Source organism: Ranitomeya variabilis, chromosome 3 (assembly GCF_051348905.1).
Source record: "Ranitomeya variabilis isolate aRanVar5 chromosome 3, aRanVar5.hap1, whole genome shotgun sequence".
NCBI classification, from domain to species: domain Eukaryota; kingdom Metazoa; phylum Chordata; class Amphibia; order Anura; family Dendrobatidae; genus Ranitomeya; species Ranitomeya variabilis.
Genome location: NC_135234.1, coordinates 549800438 through 549819051, shown reverse-complemented (window position 1 = coordinate 549819051; position 18614 = coordinate 549800438). Strand labels below are relative to the sequence as shown.

The window sequence follows — 18614 nt, the reverse complement described above, 5'->3', positions numbered from 1 at the left end:
GTTTTGGGCTGGAATCATTAAAGATTATGGAATCATTAAAGATTAACTCCATAATCTATGTGGAGTATCTAAAACAACTTTTCCTGCCATGGTTCAAGAGGAAGAACCATGCTTTCCGCAGAAAGATCATTTTCATGCATGATAAGGCACCATCTCATGCTGCAAAAAACACATCTGCATCTCTGGCTGCTATGGGCATAAAAGAGGACAAACTTATGGTGTGGCCACCATCTTCCCCTGACCTCAACCCCATTGAGAACATCTGGAGCATCATCAAAAGGAGTGTCTATGATGGCGGGAGGCAGTTCACATCTAAGCAACAGCTCTGGGAGGGTATTCTGTCCACATGCAAAACAATTGAAGCAGAAACCATCCAAAAACTGATAAATTCAATGGACGAGAGAGTTCAGAAGCTTCTTTTGAACAAGGCGTCCTATGTGCAAATGTAACATCACCTAGAATAAAGTTTTCACTTGAAAACTGTTTGATTTCATTTTGTATTAAGCTGATAATGCTTATAACTTCACAATTGACCATTTTTTTGTTCAAAATAAAAAAAAAAAAAAGGTTGAAAACTCTGCTGTGCATAATAATTTGGAAAATGCATTTTGAGTGTTTTTTTTTTTTTAAATATACTGTTTTCACAGGCACTTTGTTCCAAAACATTGCAATTATACTAGAATAGTAGATGACTGGAAAATAACAATGACTGCAATTCAGATAGGTAATTTAGAGAAAAAATGAGGAAATATTATTTGCATAATAATTTGGAACACAGTGTATATATATATATTTATTTCCGGTGTTGTGATTGAAAACCGTAATACTGGCATTGCATTTTATTCTTGGCTTTTACCAATAGAGTTGATTAATTTAATATTTTCATAGATCTGACTTTTACAAACGCAGATATACCAAATATGATTTTTGATTCAAATGTTATATTTTTTATATAATTTTGTTTTCTTATATAAAATAAAATAATAAAATAAAGGGTTTTTCATACTTTTTTCAATCTTTCTTTAGGGGATTAACCCCTTTCTGACAAATGCTGTATGTTTATGTCATATGCCAGACCTCTGACTAAGGCTGGGATCACACTTACACATGTATTGCTATGCGGCCGCACTTTCTGCTCCTGAGTGACGGTGGCAGGGCGGGGTATTACCATGCGAGACTGACGTATTTCTCGCATGTGTGATCCCGGCCTTATGCAGGTTCCCAGCCAAGCCTGCGTCTTTCCCAGCAGATGATGGCTGTATTATTCAGGCATCATCAACCTTTAACAGCTGAGGGTATGTGCACACATTGCGGACTTGCTGCGGATCCGCAGAGCTTTTTGCGGTGCAGAAATGCTGCAGATCCGCAATTGATTTACAGTACAATGTAAATCAATGAGAAAAAAAATGCTGTGCTCATGGTGCGGAAAATTCCGTACGGAAACGCTGCGGATTAAAAGAAGTAGCATGTCACTTCTTTTTTGCGGATCTACAGCGTTTTTGTACCCATTCCATTATAGAAATCCGCAGGGGTAAAAAATGCTGAATATACGCAAAAATCCGCAGCAAAACCACACCAAAAACGCTGCGGATCCGCACAAAAAACGCGACAAATCCGCAGCTGCGCTTTCTGCCAAGAGATGCAGAATCCGCACCATAAATTCCTAAGCCTAATCCGCAACGTGTGCACATAGCCTAAAGGTGCAGAAAAGCAATCTCTGATAGCAGGATCTAATGCGTGCCGGCAGGTGGTCGAGTCATTCTATGCGCCCATCGCCACACCTGTGAAGTGATCGTGGGGTGCCGAGGGATTGTGATGACAGTACTCTTGACAAAGCCAGCCTGTAGCTGATGTTCATAGGATACAGTGATTTTCACTATACATAGCAGTATTTTAGCATTGCAGTGTATAGCACAAGCAATCAAATAATCACAGGTTCAAGTCCCCTAATGGGACTAACAAGTTCAGTAGAAAGTGAAAAGTTGTTTTGTTTTTTTAAAAACATGAAAAAAAATATAAAGTTCAAATCACATTTTCCCCCCATTAAACATAAATAAAAATTACACATATTTGGTGTCACTACATCTGTAAAAGTCTGATCAGTAAACAGAATGAGAAAAAAAAAATCAAATCGCCAGAAACACGTTTTTTTCGGCCTTCGCAACACTGCAATAAAAGGTAATGAAAACATCTAGTGATGAGCGAGTATACTCATTGCTTGGGTTTTCTCGAGCACGCTCGGGTGATCTCTGAGTATTTGTAACTGCTTGGAGATTTAGTTTTTGTTGACACAGCTGCATGATTTACAGCTGAAAGACAGCTTGAATACATGTGGGGATTCCTTAGCAACCAAGTAACCCCCACATGTACTCAGCCTGGGTAACAGCCGTAAATCATGCAGCTGCGTCAACAAAAACTAAATCTCCAAGCAGTTACAAATACTCAGAGACCACCCGAGCAACGCGTACACTCGCTTATCACTAAAAACATCGTATCTACCCCAAAATGCTAAAATGGTATCAATAAAAACTATCAGGCCAGTGTGTAAAAACAAAAAAGCCCCACCGACCAAAAATTGGAAAAGATGCAGGTCTCTGAATATGGTCACAAGTTAAAGTTTCAGAATTTCTCACCACTTAAAAAAAACCATGCATGTTTGGTATTTGCATAATTGTACTAACCTGGAGAATCTTGCTGCCAGGTCAGTTTTACTGTATAGTGAGCATAGTTACATAGGTTGAAAAAAAGACATGGGTCCATCAAGCTCAACCTTTCTCCACCAATAGTACATTCTATCACTATATTATCTATAACCCACAATATTATTTGTACTGAGGAAATCATCCAGCCCTTAGTCATAGTGTCGGCCATTACTACCTCTTGTGGTCAGGCATTCCACATGTCTGACTGCTCTAACTGTAAAGAACCCTGTATAAATACATATAAATGAGATCCCCTCACACGTAAATTAAAGAAAAAAAAAACTATTCTGGAATCACACTTTTGCAATTTTGATACACTTGGAATTTATTTTTGTATTTTTTAACGCTTTCCAGTGCATCACATGAGACAACAAATAGTGTCATTCAAAAATAGAAGTCATTCTGAAAAAAGTTGTAGCTCCTGGAAGAAAAAAAATGGGAAAATGGAAATTGCCTTTGACGGGAAGGGGTTAAAATCTACAAAAAGTTTAGTTAAGGCCCCGTCTCACATAGCGAGATCGCTAGCGAGATCGCTGCTGAGTCACAAGTTTTGTGACGCAACAGCGACCTCCATAGCGATCTCGCTATGTGTGACACGTACCAGCGATCAGGCCCCTGCTGCGAGATCGCTGGTCGTGTCAGAATGGCCTGGACCTTTTTTTGGTCGTTGAGGCCCCGCTGACATCGCTGAATCGGTGTGTGTGACACCGATCCAGCGATGTCTTCACTGGTAACCAGGGTAAACATCGGGTTACTAAGCGCAGGGCCGCGCTTAGTAATCCGATGTTTACCCTGGTTACCAAAAAAAACAAACAGTACATACTCGCCTTTCGGTGTCCCTTGCCGTCTGCTTCCTGCTCTCACTGACTGCCGGCCGTACAGTGAGAAGTGAGAGCACAGCAGTGACGTCACCGCTGCGCTCTGCTCTCAGTGTACGGCGGCTCAGTGAGAGCAGGAAGCAGACGGCAAGGGACCTGGACACCGAAAGGCGAGTATGTACTGTTTGTTTTTTTTGGTAACCAGGGTAAACATCGGGTTACTAAGCGCGGCCCTGCGCTTAGTAACCCGATGTTTACCCTGGTTACCCGTGTGCTGCAGGGGGACTTCGGCATCGTTGAAGACAGTTTCAACGATGCCGAAGTCGTTCCCCTGATCGTTGGTCGCTGGGGAGAGCGGTCTGTGTGACAGCTCCCCAGCGACCACACAGCGACTTACCAACGATCACGGCCAGGTCGTATCGCTGGTCGTGATCGTTGGTAAATCGCTTAGTGAGACGGGGCCTTTACTCTAAAGTATAAAGTGCACTAACAAGATTGTTCCCTAACATGAGACTGAGGGGGGTGGGTATTTGTGAACGGTATTACATATCTCTTTTTGACACCAAAAAGAAGTACATTTCGGTGCATGTCCTCTTTGAGACAAAAGTTTGCAACTTTTTGGGAATTTATGGGGAAGTGGGCACATTAAGCCAAGCGATTAGCCGCCACAAGCTAAACAGACTTAAGTTCCCCACATGCTACATTTTCTCCTGTATTCCAAAAGCGGCAGAATTAAAATCACACTATACATAGTTAAACAACAAGAATTGATGTTAGTACTTATTTGCAAATGGCTGTTGAAGTTTAGTACTCTCCCACTTGTGTAAATATGAGTGAAAGCCAGATACTATAAACAAAAAAAAAAAATCTGATAAGCAACAGGCTTCAGTATTAACCCCTTAGTGACAGAGCCAATTTGGTGCGTAATGACCGAGCCAATTGTCACTTTATGAGGTTATAACTCTGGAACGCTTTAACAGATCCTGCTGATTCTGAGACTGTTTATTCGTGACATATTGTACTTCATGTTAGCGGTAACATTTCTTCGATATTACTTGCGATTATTTATGGGGAAAAAATGGAAATATGGCGAAAATTTTTTAAATTTTGCAATTTTCAAACTTAGTATTTTTATGCCCTTAAATCAGAGAGATATGTCACAAAAAAATAGTTAATAAATAACATTTCCCACATGTCTACTTTACATCAGCACAATTTTGGAAACAAAATTTTTTTTGGTTAGGGAGTTATAAGGGTTAAAAGTTGACCAGCAAGTTCTCATTTTTACAACACCATTTTTTTTTAGGAACCACATCACATTTGAAGTCATATTGAGGGGTCTATACGATAGAATGGTGTCACACTTGGTTATTTTCTAAAAACTGCACCCCTAAAGGTGCTCAAAACAACATTCAAGAAGTTTATTAACCCTTTACGTGCTTCACAGGAACTGAAACAATGTGGAAGGAAAAAATGAACATTTAACTTTTTTTGCAAACATTTTACTTCAGAACCATTTTTTTTTATTTTCACAAGTGTAAAAACAGAAATATAACCATAAATTTTGTTGTGCAATTTCTCCTGAATACGCCGATACCCCATATGTGGGGGTAAACCACTGTTTGGGCGCACCGCAGAGCTTGGAAGAGAAGGAGCGCCGTTTTACTTTTTCAATGCAGAATTGGCTGGAATTGAGATCGGACGCCATGTCGCGTTTGGAGAGCCCCTGACGTGCCTAAACAGTGGAAACGCTCCACAAGTGACACCATTTTGGAAGCTAGTCCCCTTAAGGAACTTATCTAGATGTGTGGTGAGCGCTTTGAGCCCCCAAGTGCTTCACAGAAGTTTATAAAGTAGAGCCGTGAAAATAAAAAAATCGCTTTTGTTTACACAAAAATGATCTTTTCGCCCACAAATTCTTATTTTCACAAGGGTAACAGGAGAAATTAGACCCCAAAAGTTGTTGTCCAATTTATCCCGAGTACACTGATGCCCCATATGTGGGGGTAAACCACTGTTTGGGCGCATGGCAGAGCTCAGAAGGGAGGGCGCACCATTTGACTTTTTGAGCGCAAAATTGGCTGTGGCGTTTGGAGCCCCCCTGATGTACCTAAACAGTTGAAACCCCCCAATTCTAACACCAACCCTAACCCCAACACACCCGTAACCCTAATCCCAACCTGATCCATAATCCTAATCACAACCCTAACGATAATCACAACCCTAACCCCAAAACAACCCTAATCCCAACCCTAACTATAACCCTAATCAGAACCCCAAATCCAACACACCCCTAATCCTAATCTCAACCCTAACCTCAAACTTAACCCTAATCCCAATACACCCCTAACCCTAATCCCAACCCTAACCTTAACCCTAATCCCAAACCTAACCCTAATCCCAAATGTAACCCTAATGCCAACCCTAATCCCAACTCTAACCCTAACTTTAGCCGCAACCCTAGCCCTAACTTTAGCCCCAACCCTAGCCCTAACTTTAGCCCCAACCCTAACTTTAGCCCCAACCCTAACTCTAGCCCTAACCCTAAATTTAGCCCCAACCCTAACCTTAGCCCTAACTTTAGCCCCAACCCTAACCATAAACTTAACCCCAACACTAACCCTAAACTTAGCCCCAACACTAACCCTAAATTTAGCCCCAACCACTCTAGCTGCCTCCCTCAGCACGCCACCAGCGCTCCAGGCAACAGAACGTACACAGTGTGGGCACACCACATGCCCAAGCAGCTTATCCTGCTCACAGTCACGGTCTCCATTACTGCCTCTGAAATTTGCCTCCACATATATTGCCAGTATACTCATACATCTGATTATAAGTTCAGATCCTACGCTCCAGTACAGTAGATAAACTTGCTCTGAGGAAGGTCCACAAAGGACCGAAAACGTTTAGCAAGAAACGAGCTACCGCTGATCTGTCTGTCCAGATGTATAATAAATGACTTTATTTTCTACTAGCATTATTGAGTGCCAAGCTTTTTGATACATTTAATAATCCAACTGTATCTCTATTGAACGTTCACAAAAAGTCTCTTAAGATTCTGGAGTGGCCACCAGTTGCCTTACTTAAACCACATAGATTTTTGGTGTGAGTTGAAGAAAGTGCTTCTTACAAGACCGGGGTTTTGAATTCTCTAGCACAGAATAAGTCTGTTGCAGTGTAGTGCAGCCAAACAAGGGTTCTTTGGATTGTCGAAAGCCACCAGGTTTTACAGTAAGGATGGAGTTTTTTTTTAACAATTTCCCTGTGCTAAAAAGATGGGATAATTCAAGTTTAAAATCTTGAATCTAATCTACCACACCTATAATAAAGTGAATCCTGCACCTCAATATGTATCAACATGAGAAACTTATTGTACCCATTCATCTTCTGTACCTCAACCTGACGCATGCAATATATTGTGCATTCTACAAATGAACATAAAATGGATTCAATTTCTAATCACTGGGGAATAAATTATCTGCTTTCAGTTCAGAAGTGCTGTGTCTTGCAGTACTATATTATCTACGAGTATGTGCCAAAGCGACTCACTTTCTGAACTGTAGAAAAACCATAACAGTGCATGCACTATGTATGAGCTTTAGTGTTAAAAACTGATCCTATGATTGACAATATGCAAAGTTCTAGAGATGATTGAAAAACTCAATATATTTTTAGCCATTGGTAAAAATGTTATCCTGTCTGTTCACCAATATAAATTAAATAAAAAGCTGTTCTATATTGTTGCCTATATTTTCTGCTGAGTTCAACAAGAACAAAGCAGTTGGTTCTATCATGAATTGTCGGATGGAGATCATAGGCCATTCTTCAGATATGCAAGAATGGTAGCATTCCAGCACTGAAATTATAAAAAATAAAACACTGGAGCGTTGCTTTAAACTATAAAAATATTTTAATATATATGTTATTTACCTGCATGAAGTCCAAAAACGTAAAAGGTAGCAAGTCATCCAGGTGACCAATATCTTTGGAAAACCTGTTCAATATTCTTCCTATTAAAAAAAAATGAATTAGAAAGATAAAAATCAATTCGTGAGAGAATACACATAATACAAGTTTATTTCTGGTTGTTGATGGGATGAAAAACAAAAAAGTACTTTCAGGAAGGTTCACTGAAACGCTGCCACTATATGTAATACCCACTTCACCCAATAAGTCATAATTATTTTGATATAATGCCGTGAACACACTTTTTTATTTAGACGTACATTTTTTTCTAATTGCTTATGCCTCAGAAGTATGAAAATTGGAATTGCTCCCTACAAAAACTTTTCTTCTGATAGTGGCATTTTCAAATGTTCCTATTTTGAATGATAAATATAAAATACCTACAGGGGACATGACAAGTCTACGCACCCTGTTACAATGCCAGGCTTCTGCAATTTAACACAAATCATACCAATTAGAGTCATTTCAACAAGTTTTCCACTTTTAAGGTCACCCTTAGGCCCCGATTCATCAAGACTGTTAATACTGACGCCAGTCTTGATCAAGGGCTTTGTTGCAGTCCGGCACCTCGGGTTCATTGAGAGGTGAATGGCTGTTAATGATTCAGAGACATCTGACAAGTAGCATGTGCCTTGCCAAAAATCTTATTCTAGTCAGAGACTGGAGTAAGGTTTTTGGCATGAGGTACACAGCAGCTTGCCATAATTTAGATGAGCTGTGGCATCATGCTCCAGTTTCATCACAGATCTGTCTATTGTGGCAGAACTGGGTGAAAACACCAAAAGTCAGAAACTTTTCTAACCAATTTACGACGGAATTCTGGCATAATCTAATTGATGAATCAGGGCCATAGTCAGTACAAATTCTGTGGGAAACAAACAAATCATTTTGAGGGGGAAATAAATGTAACAAAACTAAAATAATGCGGTTGCATAACTGTGAGCACTCATTTAACTGGGGATGTGGTTGTGTTCAAAATTACCCAATCACTCGTAAACTTAGGGTAAATAGTAGCCAGTACACCGATGCCATCATTTACAATGATGATTAACTCCATAGAAAGTTGGACTGTTCTAGTAGCGTTTGCTGAGATTTCCTGAGATCAGTCAGGAAAAGGGCTCAAAGAATTTTCTTATTTCAGTACATAGGCTATGGAACACTGAAGACAGGTGTCAAGAAGTGGCCTAAATTTCGCACAACAGTGACATTTCATAGAACTTTGATGAAAAGACCATAAGAAAGTTAGTCTGAGAGGAAGCAAAGGAGCCTATAGTAACATTAAAGCAAACCTATCAGCAGGATATTTGCTCAGTAAACTACAGACACTGTAATACTGATTAAAACGATACCTCGGTTGATGAAATCAGTACTTTGGTTGTTGTTTAATCTGCTATTTGCAGTTTTCAGTTTATGAGATTCTCATGGTTCGGGGCGACCTGTGTGTGTGTGTGGGGGGGGGGTCTTTGTATGGTGCTCTGCTTACAAATGCATCCTTATGGGCTTACGACAGGTCACAGATCCTTCAGTGACCTGCCTCCTATTTTGCATAATGCATATACTATTGTGTGGTCACACACAAAAAAAAAAAATTACATTAAGCAAAATGGGCCCAGCGATGGCACCTGCACAATCGCTTGTACTGCATATGTATTGCATTATGCATATAATGTAGGGTAAAAAAAGAAAAAATTTACTTCATCAAAATGGTGCTGGTGGCACATGCTCAGTAGTGTTCCAATAGATGCTACTGTGCAAGCGCCACCACCAGCACCATTTTTAAAAATAAATTTACCGTACCTTATATGCATAATACAATACAAGCTATTGCGCAGGCGCCGTCGCCATTTTGCCTAATGTAATGGTTTTTTTCTAACCACACAATAGTATATGCATTATGTAAAATAGGGGGCAGGATACTGAAGGATCAGTGACCTGTAATAAGATATACAGATGAATATAAACAGTGTACCACTTAAAGACCCATCCCCCCCCACAGGCCCACCCCGAAGAAAGAGAATATCGTTAACTGAAAACTACAAGTAAAGATTAAGCAACAAGCACAAGGCAGATTTCATCCACCAAGGTATCATTATAATCAGTATAAAAGCGCCAACCTGACAGTGTCTGTAGGTTACTGTGCACAATCCTGCTGACAGGTTCGCCTTAGAGGAGCTGCAGGAAATTCAGGTTCTGTACTAGTTGCATCCTAAATGTGACTACAATCTCCTGTATTCTTTAAATCTCCAGCCTGTGGTGTAAGGTGGCAAGACAGAATCCTTTTCTCACAAAGAAAAACATCCAAGCCCAGATTTTTAGCCAAAATGACCAAGTCTGTCAAAAACTTGTGGAAAACCATGCTATGGTCTGATGAGATCAAGGTTGAAGTTTTGAGCAAGAATTCCAAAAGGTATGTCTGGTGCAAAGCCAACACTGCACATCACCAAAATCTGTGAGTTAACCCAAAGGGGGCTGTAGACAGGAGATGCCCTCACAATCTGACAGATTTGGAGTGCAATTGCAAGAAAGAGTGGGCAAAAATTGCCAATTCTAGATGTGTCATGCTGATACTCGTACCCAAAAAGAATGCTGTCAAATTCAAAGGGTACTTCAACAAGGTAGAGGTTTCACAATAGATAAGGACACCGCTCACCCTGCTTCCCATTCCCCGTGACCGTTTCACTAGTTTAAAAGCCTCAATGGCCTGTGTGAACATTTCAACATTTTAATTTTTTATTTTCATTAAAAATTTTGAATACGGAAAAAAGAAACGCAGACAAAAAAAAACCATTTATCACACATGCTCTTTATCCTTTTACAATTCAGTTTCAGCAGTAATGTAAAGACAAAATTTACACTTCAGCCAGGGTAAATTAGTTTAATAAGTACACCTTCTGAGTTTAGTGATATACTAGTATTACGGCCTTTTCTTTACTGGGAAATTTTTTCTATTAAAAGGCAATTTGTAAAATTTAAGACTTGAAATTAATAAATTGGTGATGTCTTTAATAGATCTGGACATATTGGCCAAATACTAAAAATAGGTTACATAACGAAGCTGAATTAGAGCTGCAGAATAATGTTTCTTTTCAAGTACATCTCTCAGGTGGAAAAAAAAAAGACTTTACCAGAATAAGATAAGTTTAATAAAAATCAAGTGGCGGATCGTGATATTTCTTCAGGGTAGTAGAATTGCTAATTGAATGCCACAAACTTGAGAATGGAGCTTAAACCTTCAAAATGTAATTTACAGTTGTACCTATCAGAAATGTACTGGGATTAAAAAGGATACCCGCGGGGAGGAGAAGATTCGTTTTAAAAGAAAAACAGGGATGTGATTAGGCCTTTAGAGCATTTAAGCTATATTCAAATGAACATTAGCCTCTGAATAAAATTGCATTCCAGATATTCTTCATCTTCTGATAAGCAGAAGATCAAAAGCAATGTTAACAATTCCAACTCCCCTAGTGTAAAGACAAACAACCTGCATGGGTGAAGTAAGCATTACACAGAAACTTACTGAAGTGCCCAATAGGCCTTTGCATCTAATGAAATTCTGGCATTGTACAGTATAAAGCAAATATGAACGTGACCATCACCTTACGTGTAATGTAAAACAACAAAGCCATTACAAATATTCTATATGATCAATGCCGAATTACACAACATAGAAAAAGTCGATGCCTGTCGTTTTAGGAATCTTTCCAGAATAAGCTATCCTGTGTTTGTATATAAGTAATAGCACTATTTCTGGCCATTGTTTGACCTGTATCCTGTGCTTTCACCAGTTCTACCCTCTGCAGATTAATCTGTAATAATCAGTTTTCTCTGAGCTACTGGGTGAAGACTAGTTTCTATAATGTCTTCCATACACAGTATAGAGCAACAGAGGGATTTCTTCTTTTTATTTTGCTTAGCACATGTTCGGACGCAGCAGGAGCATGGAGGTTAAAGGGAGTCTGTAATCCCAAAAAGCCAATTCAGCTACTTAAGAATTTATGCTGAGGACACTGTGGTTTGTTAAAGTATTCACCCAACTTGGCATCTTTTCTGTTTTTTCCACATCACAACCTGGAATTTAATTTTTTTTTTTAGGATTTGCATCAGTTTATGTAAAGAACATGCCTACAACTGTGAACATTTGCTTTGTTTTTTGTTTTTTTTATTGTAAAGCAAACAACAAATAGGACAAAAAAACTGAAAATTTCAGCGTTTATAACTATCCAGTCAGTACTTTGTAGAGCCTCCTTTTGCAGAAAGTCGCTTTGGATAAGTCTCCATGGAGCTTTCCACATCTTGCCACTGCTCCAGCTCCTTCAAATTATATGGTACCTCTGATGAAGAGCAATCTTCAAGTCTGACCACATATTCTTAATTTGATTAAGGTCAGGGCTTTGACTGGGCCACTTCAAAACATTTACATGTTTCCCCTAAAGCCATTCAAGTGTTTTAGCAGTATTTGTTTCACCGTCTTGTTGTAAGGTGAACCTCCATCCCAGTATCAAATCACTGACAGATTGAAACAAGTTTATCCCAGTATTTCACAACTATCCCCTTGATTTGGACCATTTTCCCTGTCCCTACTGCTGAAAAACATACAGCATGATGCAACCACCACGTTTTACTGTAAGGATGGTGTTCTTGGGGTTTTGAGCTGTGTTGGGTTGGTGCCAGACAGAGTTAAATTTTGGTCTCATCTTACCACAGCACCTTCCTCCATACATTTGAGGAGTCTCTCACGTCTCTTGGCAATCTCAAAATGAGCCATACAATTTTTGTTTAACCTCTTTCTGACCTCGGACGTGATAGTACGTCCGAGGTCAGATACGCGCTTTGATGTGGGCTCCGGCGGTGATCCCGCATCAAAGCCGGGACATGTCAGCTGTTTTGATCGTGATTTACCTGCCGCTATTAACTAGTTAAATGACGCTGTCAAACACTGACAGCGGCATTTAACCGGCGCTTCCGGCCGTCACAGGATCGGGGGTCAGCGATGCGTCAGAATGGTAACCATAGAGGTCCTTGAGACATCTATGGTTACTGATGCAAGCCTGCTGTGAGCGCCCCCCCTGTGGTTGGTGCTCATAGCACACCTGCATTTCTGCTGCATAGCCTCCAATGGAGGCTATTGAAGCATGGCAAAAGTAAAAAAAAAAAAAAAAAAAAGTTTAAATCACCCCCCTTTCGCCCCATTCAAAATAAAACAATAAAAAAAAAAAAAAAATCAAACCTACACCTATTTGGTATCGCCGCGTTCAGAATCGCCCGATCTATCAATAAAAAAAAAAGAATTAACCTGATCGCTAAATGGTGTAGCGAGAAAAAAATTTGAAACGTCAGAATTAAGTTTTTTGGTAGCTGCGACATTGCATTAAAATGCAATAACGGGCGATCAAAAGAACGTATCTGCACCAAAATGCTATCATTAAAAACGCCAGCTCAGCACGCAAAAAATAAGCCCTCACGCGACCCCAGATCATGAAAAATGGAGATGCTACGGGTATTGGAAAATGGCGCAATTTTTATTTTTTTTCTGTAGCAAAGTTTGGAATTTTTTTCACCACTTAGATAAAAGAGAACTTAGACATGTTTGGTGTCTATGAACTCGTACTGACCTGGAGAATCATAATGGCAGGTCAGTTTTAGCATTTAGTGAACCTAGTAAAAAAGCCAATAAAAAAACAAGTGTGGGATTGCACTTATTTTGCAATTTCACCGCACTTGGAATTTTTTTCCCGTTTTCTAGTACACGACATGCTAAAACCAATGATGTCGTTCAAAAGTACAACTTGTTTCGCAAAAAATAAGCCTTCACATGGCCATATTGATGGAAAAATAAAAAAGTTTTGGCTCTGGGAAGAAGTGGAGTAAAAAACGAACACGGAAAAACTGAAAATCCCAAGGTCATAAAGGGGTTAAGTAAAGGTTTTCTACTGCCAAATCCTCCATAATGGTCAACTCTATGGAGTGTACGGCTTATTGTGGTCATATGGACAGATACTCCCAGCCTCAGATTGTGAAGTCTGCAGTTCCTTCAGGGTTACCTTTGGTCTCAGTACTACCTCTCTCATTAATGCCCTCCTTGCCCAGGCATCGGCAGGTTTGTTGTGGCACTGTGTTCTTTCCATTTGATGATAATGGATTTGATGGTGTTCCTGGGGATCATCATAGATTGGTTTTTTTTGTTTGTTTTTTAAATAACCCAATCCTGACTTGTACGTCTCAAGAACTTTGTCCATAACTTGTTTGGAGATATCCTTGGTCTTAATAGTGTTTGGTTAGTGGTGCCTCTAGCTTAACCCCTTAAGCCTCAAGGGTGGTTTGCACGTTATTGACCGGGCCAATTTTTACAATTCTGACCACTGTCCCTTTATGGAGGTTATAACTCTGGAACGCTTCAACGGATCTTGGCGATTCTGACATTGTTTTCTCGTGACATATTGTACTTCATGATAGTGGTAAAATTTCTTCGATATAAAGTGCATTTATTTGAGGAAAAAAACTGAAATTTGGCGAAAATTTTGAAAATTTTGCCATTTTCCAACTTTGAATTGTTATGCCCTTAAATCACAGAGATATGTCACACAATATAATTAATAAGTAACATTTCCCACATGTCTACTTTACATCAGCACAATTTTGGAACCAAAATTTTTTTTTATTTTTATTTTTAGGGAGTTATAAGGGTTAAAAGTTGACCAGCAATTTCTCATTTTTACAACACCATTTTTTTTTTAGGGACCACATCTCATTTGAAGTCATTTTGAGGGGTCTATATGATAGAAAATACCCAAGTGTGACACCATTCTAAAAACTGCACCCCTCAAGGTGCTCAAAACCAAGATCAAACACAATTCAAGAAGTTTATTAACCTTTCAGGTGTTTTACAGGAATTTTTGGAATGTTTACAAAAAAATGAACATTTAACTTTTTCACAAAAAATTTACTTCAGCTCCAATTTGTTTTATTTTACCAAGGGTAACAGGAGAAAATGGACCCCAAAAGTTGTTGTACAATTTGTTCTGAGTAGGCTGATATCCCATATGTGGGGGTAAACCACTGTTTGGGTGCATGGCAGAGCTCGGAAGGGAAGGAGCGCCGTTTGACTTTTCAATGCAAAATTGACTGGAATTGAGATGGGACGCCATGTTGCGTTTGGAGAGCCCCTGATGTGCCTAAACATTGAAAACCCCCACAAGTGACACCATTTTGGAAAGTAGACCCCCTAAGGAACTTATCTAGATGTGTGGTGAGCACTTTAACCCACCAAGTGCTTCACATAAGTTTATATTGCAGAGCCTTAAAAATAAAAAAATCATATTTTTTCACAAATATGATCTTTTCGCCCCCAATTTTTTATTTTCCCAAGGGTAAGAGAAGAAATTGGACTCCAAAAGTGACCGGAATTGAGATGGGACACCATGTCACGTTTGGAGAGCCCATGATGTGCCTAAACATTGAAACCCCCCACAAGTGACACCATTTTGGAAAGTAGACCCCCTAAGGAACTTATCTGTGTTTTGACAGCTTTGAACCCCAAGTGTTTCACTACAGTTTATAATGCAGAGCGTGAAAATAAAAAAAATTTCCACAAAAATTATTTTTTAGCCCCCAGTTTTGTATTTTCCCAAGGGTAATAGGAGAAAATCGACCCCAAAAGTTGTTGTCCAATTTGTCCTGAGTACGCTGATACCCCATGTGTGGGGGGGAACCACCGTTTGGGCGCATGGCAGAGCTTGGAAGGGAAGGGAAGGAGCGCCATTTGGAATGCAGACTTAGATGGATTGGTCTGCAGGCGTCACATTGCATTTGCAGAGCCCCTGAGGAACCTAAACAGTAGAAATCCCCACAAGTGACCCCATATTTGAATCTAAACCCCCCAAGGAACTTATATAGATGTGTTGTGAGAACTTTGAACCCCCAAGTCTTTCACTACAGTTTATAACGCAGTCGTGAAAATAAAAATTATTTTTTTTTACCACAAAAATGTTTTTTTAGCCCCCCAATTTTTATTTTCCCCAGGGTAACAAGAGAAATTGGACCCCAATAGTTGTTGTTCAATTTGTCCTGAGTACCCCATATGTTGGGGTAAACCCGTTTTGGCGCACGGGAGAGCTCGAAAGGGAAGGAGCACTGTTACTTTTTCAACGCAGAATTGGCTGGAATTGAGATCGGATGCCATGACGCGTTTGGAGAGCCCTGATATGCCTAAACAGTGGAAACCCCCAATTCTAACTGAAACCCTATCCCAAACACACCCCTAACCCTAATCCCAACCATAAACCCTAACCACACCCCTAACCCTAATCCAAACCGTAAATGTAATCCAAACCCTAACTTTAGCCCCAACACTAACTTTAGCCACAACCCTAACCCTAACTTTAGCCCCAACCCCAACTGTAGCCCTAACCTTAACTTTAGCCCCAAACCTAACCCTAACTTTAGCCCCAGCCCTATCCCTGACTTTAGCCCCAACCCTAACCGTAGCTCTAACCCTAGCTCCAACTCTAACCCTAGCCCCAACCCTAACCCTAGCCCCACCCCTACCCCCAACCCTAGCCCTAACCCCAACGGGAAAATGGAAATAAATACATTTTTTTTAATTTTTTTGTTTCCCTAACTACGGGGGTGATGAAGGGGGGTTTGATTTACTTTTATAGCGGGTTTTTTAGCGGATTTTTATGATTAGCAGTTGTCACACACTAAAATACGCTTTTTATTGCAAAAAATATTTTTTGCGTTACCACATTTTGAGACCTATAATTTTTAAATTTTTTGGTCCACAGTCATGTGAGGTCTTGTTTTTTGCAGGACGAGTTGACGTTTTTATTGGTACCATTTTTGGGCATGTGACTTTTTTGACCGATTTTTGTGAGGCAGAATGACCAAAAACCAGCTATTCATGATTTTTTTTTTAAATTTTTTTTGAGGGGGGGGGGGGGGTGTTTATACCATTCGGCATTTGGTAAAATGGATAAAGCAGTTTTATTCTTCGAGTCAGTACGATTACAGCGATACCTCATTTACATTATTTTTTTATGTTTTGGCGCTTTTATACGATAAAAACTATTTTATAGAAAAAATTATTTTTGCATCGCTTTATTCTGATGACTAACTTTTTTATTTTTTTGCTGATGATGCTGTATGGCGGCTCGTTTTTTGCGGGACAAGAGGACGTTTTCAGTGGTACCATGGTTATTTACCGTATTTTCCGGCGTATAAGACGACTGGGCGTATAAGACGACCCCCCAACTTTACCAGTTAAAAAATAAAATCTTCTTAAAAGTCGGGGGTCTTCTTATACACCGTATGTCGTCTTATAGGGCCGGTGAATATGTGCCTTTTGGGGGGGGGGGGGGGGGAGTGATCCTGATGACGACGAGGGGGCGTCTCACAGGAAAGTGAGTATCCCCCATTACCTTATCATAGCGCTGCAGCGTGGGGTCTCTGTGCTGGGAGCGGCGGCTGCTGTGCTGTGGTGCGGCGGCTCCTCTTCTGCAGTGTGGGGCCTCTGTACTGTGGGGTGGCGGCGTATCTTTATGCAGTCGGGGCTCCTCCGGCATCTCATTAAAGCCTGGAGGCCCCGCCGGCAACTCCATCGGTACAATGCGGTGGCCTCCGGGAAAATGGCCGCTGCTCAGATTCAGATCTCGTCCCGAGATCTCGGGAGACGAAATCTGAATCTGAGCAGCGGCCATTTTCCCGGAGGCAGCTCAATAGGTGCGATGCAGTGGCCTCCGGGAAAATGGCCGCTGGGGGCTGCGCATGCTCAGATTCAGATCTCGTCCCGAAATCTCGGGACACGAGATCTGAATCTAAGCAGCGGCCATTTTCCCGGAGGCCACCGCATTACACCGATGGAGTTGCCGGCGGGGCTTCCAGGCTTTGAGATGCCGGAGGAGCCCCGACTGCATGAAGATAAGCCGCCGCCACCGCCCCACAGCACCAGAGGCCCCACACTGCAGAAGAGGAGCCGCCGCACCACAGCACAGCAGCCGCCGCTCCCAGCACAGAGACCCCACGCTGCAGCGCTATGATAAGGTAATGGGGGATACTCACTTTCCTGTGAGACGCCCCCTCGTCGTCATCAGGATCACTCCCCCCCCCCCCACACCATATACACCCGGCGTACAAGGCGACTCCCGGCGTACAAGACGACCCCCGACTTTTAAGAAGATTTTCAGGGGTTAAAAAGTCGTCTTGTACGCCGGAAAATACGGTATATCTTTTTGATTGCGTGTTATTCCACTTTTTGTTCGGCTGTATGATAATAAAGCGTTGTTTATTGCCTGTTTTTTTTTTGTTTTTTTTTACGGTGTTCACTGAAGGGGTTAACTAGTGGGACAGTTTAATAGGTCAGGTCGTTACGGATGTGGCGATACTAAATATGTGTACTTTTATTTTTTTTTTTATTTAGATAAAGAAATGTATTTGTGGGAACAATATTTTTTTTTCTCTCTTTATTTAGGAATTTTTTTTTTATTATTATTTTATTTTTTTTACACATTTAAAATTTTTTTTTTTTTTACTTTGTTCCAGGGGGGACATCACTGTATAGTGACAGATCGCTGATCTGACACTTTGCAGAGCACTGTGTCAGATCAGCGATCTGGCGTGCCCTGCTCCTGGCTTACCAGCGTCTGCTCTGAGCAGGCACTTGGTGAGCCACCTCCCTGCAGGACCCGGAAGTAGCCCCGCAGCCATTTTGGATCCGGGGCCTGCAGGGAGGAGACGCTCGGTACAAGGTGAGCACATCGACTTGTACCGATCGTCTCAGGGAAGCACGCAGGGAGCCCCCTCCCTGTGCGATGCTTCCCTGTACCGCCGGAACACTGCGATCATGTTTGATCGCAGTGTGCCAGGGGTTAATGTGCCGGGAGCGGTCCGTGACCGCTCCTGGCACATAGTGCCGGACGTCAGCTGTGATAGTCAGCTGACACCCGGCCGCGATCCCCCCGTGAGTGCGGCCGATCGCATATGACGTAATATCCCGTCACTGGGAATTAAGTCCCAGGTCACCTTGAAGGGATAGTACGTCATGGGATTAAGGGGTTAATGGTGTTGCAGTCGCTATGGCCGTTCAGAAAAGGTGCGTATATACTGACAGACCATGTCCTTCTAAGGCTACGTT

At 41.0% G+C, this 18614-nt stretch overlaps 1 protein-coding gene across 3 annotated transcripts in view; it reads right to left on the bottom strand.

Moving 5' to 3' along the window:
* The window catches only part of ABCC4 (ATP binding cassette subfamily C member 4 (PEL blood group)), a 376997-nt gene that overhangs the window by 184951 nt on the left and 173432 nt on the right, over positions 1 to 18614 (bottom strand). For all 3 annotated transcript variants that reach the window (XM_077297155.1, XM_077297157.1, XM_077297156.1), the window contains exon 20: positions 7451 to 7530. In XM_077297155.1, the coding sequence (XP_077153270.1) occupies positions 7451 to 7530 (80 nt within the window). The remainder of the gene's footprint in view (positions 1 to 7450; positions 7531 to 18614) is intronic.